The sequence below is a fragment of the Panthera leo genome, chromosome A1 (genome assembly GCF_018350215.1).
Source record: "Panthera leo isolate Ple1 chromosome A1, P.leo_Ple1_pat1.1, whole genome shotgun sequence".
NCBI lineage: Eukaryota > Metazoa > Chordata > Mammalia > Carnivora > Felidae > Panthera > Panthera leo.
In genome coordinates, this window is record NC_056679.1 from 162,621,215 (window position 1) to 162,623,273 (window position 2,059).

The window sequence follows — 2,059 nt, forward strand, 5'->3', positions numbered from 1 at the left end:
CCACTCACACCCTGTCTCTGTCTCTCTCAGGAATAAATAAACATTAAAAACAATTTTTTAAAGAAATTAAAGACTATATATATGTATATATATGTGTATTTACTTAACATGATATTTAATAAAATATATATTTAATATATGATTTCTTATGTTATCTTTAATATATGTTATCTTTATATATGCTATTTCACAAAGGTATACACAGAATTAAACTTAAAGTTTTACTGTTTTAATCAACAAATAGGAATTATTGCATTGAACATTTCACTTAAACCCTAAACAAGATAAAAACCAAAACAAGTACCATTTTTAACAGTAATTAAACTAGTAGTGTTTAGGAGGTGGCCTGCAGTCCATGGCTGTGTGGTGGTTAAGAGGTAAGGAAACCGAGGCAGAAACAGTTTAAGTGCCTTGCCCAACGTCACACAGCTTTTTTTCTTATAAGGCTAAAAATATCACAAGGCACATGTCAGTGAATCAGCAAGATCTAGACCCAGATAGTAGTACAGATATGGAAGATGTTACAAATGCTGAAGAAGAACTTATTAAGGAATGTGACGAAATGTGGAAAGACATGGAAGAATGTCAGAAAAAATTATCACTTGTTGGAACTGAGACACTCACTGATTCAAATGCTCAGCTGTCATTATTAATTATGCAAGTGAAATGTTTGACTGCTGAACTCAGTCAATGGCAGAAAGAAAATCCTGAAATAGTTCCTCTGAATGAACAAGTTCTAGTAACATCAGGAGAAGAAGAGTTCCAAAAATTGAGACATGATCTTGAATTGGTACTCTCTACTCTTCAGTCAAAGAATGAAAAGTTAAAGGAAGACTTGGAAAGGGAGCAACAGTGGTTGGAGGAACAACAACAGATATTGGAATCTCTTAATGTACTGCACAGTGAATTGAAAAATCAGGTTGTGACAATTTCTGAATCAAGAATCTTAGATGAGCTGAACACTAAAACACATGATATAAAAGAATATAAGGAAAAGCTCTTGATTACCTTGGGTGAATTTCTGGAAGATCATTTTCCTCTGCCTGATAGAAATGTTAAAAAGAAAAAGAAAAAGACAAACATTCAAGAATCAACTGCACAGCTGATAACACTGCATGAAATGTTAGAGATTCTTTTAAATAGATTATTTGATGTTCCACATGATCCATATGTCAAAATTAGTGATTCTTTTTGGCCACCATATATTGAGCTGCTCCTGCGTAATGGAATTGCCTTGAGACATCCAGAAGATCCAACCCAAATAAGATTAGAAGCCTTCCATCAGTAAAAGGATGGTCTCTTTTTTTACACAGTACTTAATGAATCTTGTCATTCAAGGATAATGGAAACACTGAGGATTACTTGGACAAAGAACATTATTTGCAAATCAAAGCACATAGTCCCTCTTCCTTTCATCCATAAAATGACACATGCCACCTACAATTTATAAATGGTCCTTTCACATTCAATTAGTACCTTGGTGTTTTCAACTCGATGGAAAAGAATGCAAGTAAAAAACATTCTAGACTTAATCATAATAAACTTTTGATGTATCTTACTTCTGCAGTATTCTTTGTTAATTTATGATACTGTTACTGTAATGTTTTCCTTTTGAATTTGTGACAGTTTATTTTATGTATTTTGAGTTCCATTTGGTGCTTATATCTCTAAATTTAGCAATTATAATGGAAAGGCCATTTAATTTGTAGATGGCTTTAAAATTGACAATATCTGATATAGAAGGAATCGTAATTTAAAAGCATGTAGTAAATCTGTTCCATGTGTACTGCCTTATTTCTAGATTTAAAAATTGGAACAGAAACTAATGGATAAGTGTAGCATGAAAACTATATCTTAATGTGTATTATATAACAAGTGATATATATTAAACCATGCTGTTTCTGTTTATTATTGCTAACAAAATTGTGTTCATAAAATTTTGTTAATTCTCCATGGCCTTTCTGTAAATAAAACTCTTTGGTCTAAAAAAAAAAAATTAAAAAAAAAATAAACTAGTAGTGTTTATATTAAGATGAAAAGAATGCCAAACACTGGTAAG

At 31.3% G+C, this 2,059-nt stretch overlaps 1 protein-coding gene across 1 annotated transcript; it reads left to right on the forward strand.

The window, feature by feature from the left end:
* Positions 1 to 343: 343 nt before the first annotated feature.
* LOC122201123 (centromere protein K-like) lies at positions 344 to 1,641 on the forward strand. The gene has a single exon (XM_042907042.1). The coding sequence runs from the start codon at positions 467 to 469 to the stop codon at positions 1,286 to 1,288; it is 822 nt and encodes a 273-aa protein (XP_042762976.1). The 5' UTR covers positions 344 to 466; the 3' UTR covers positions 1,289 to 1,641.
* The last annotated feature ends 418 nt before the right edge of the window (positions 1,642 to 2,059 follow it).

Excerpts from the sequence above, each read along its gene's own strand:
- LOC122201123 (XM_042907042.1), top strand. The coding sequence starts at position 467 with ATGTCAGTGAATCAGCAAGATCTAGACCCAGATAGTAGTACAGATATG.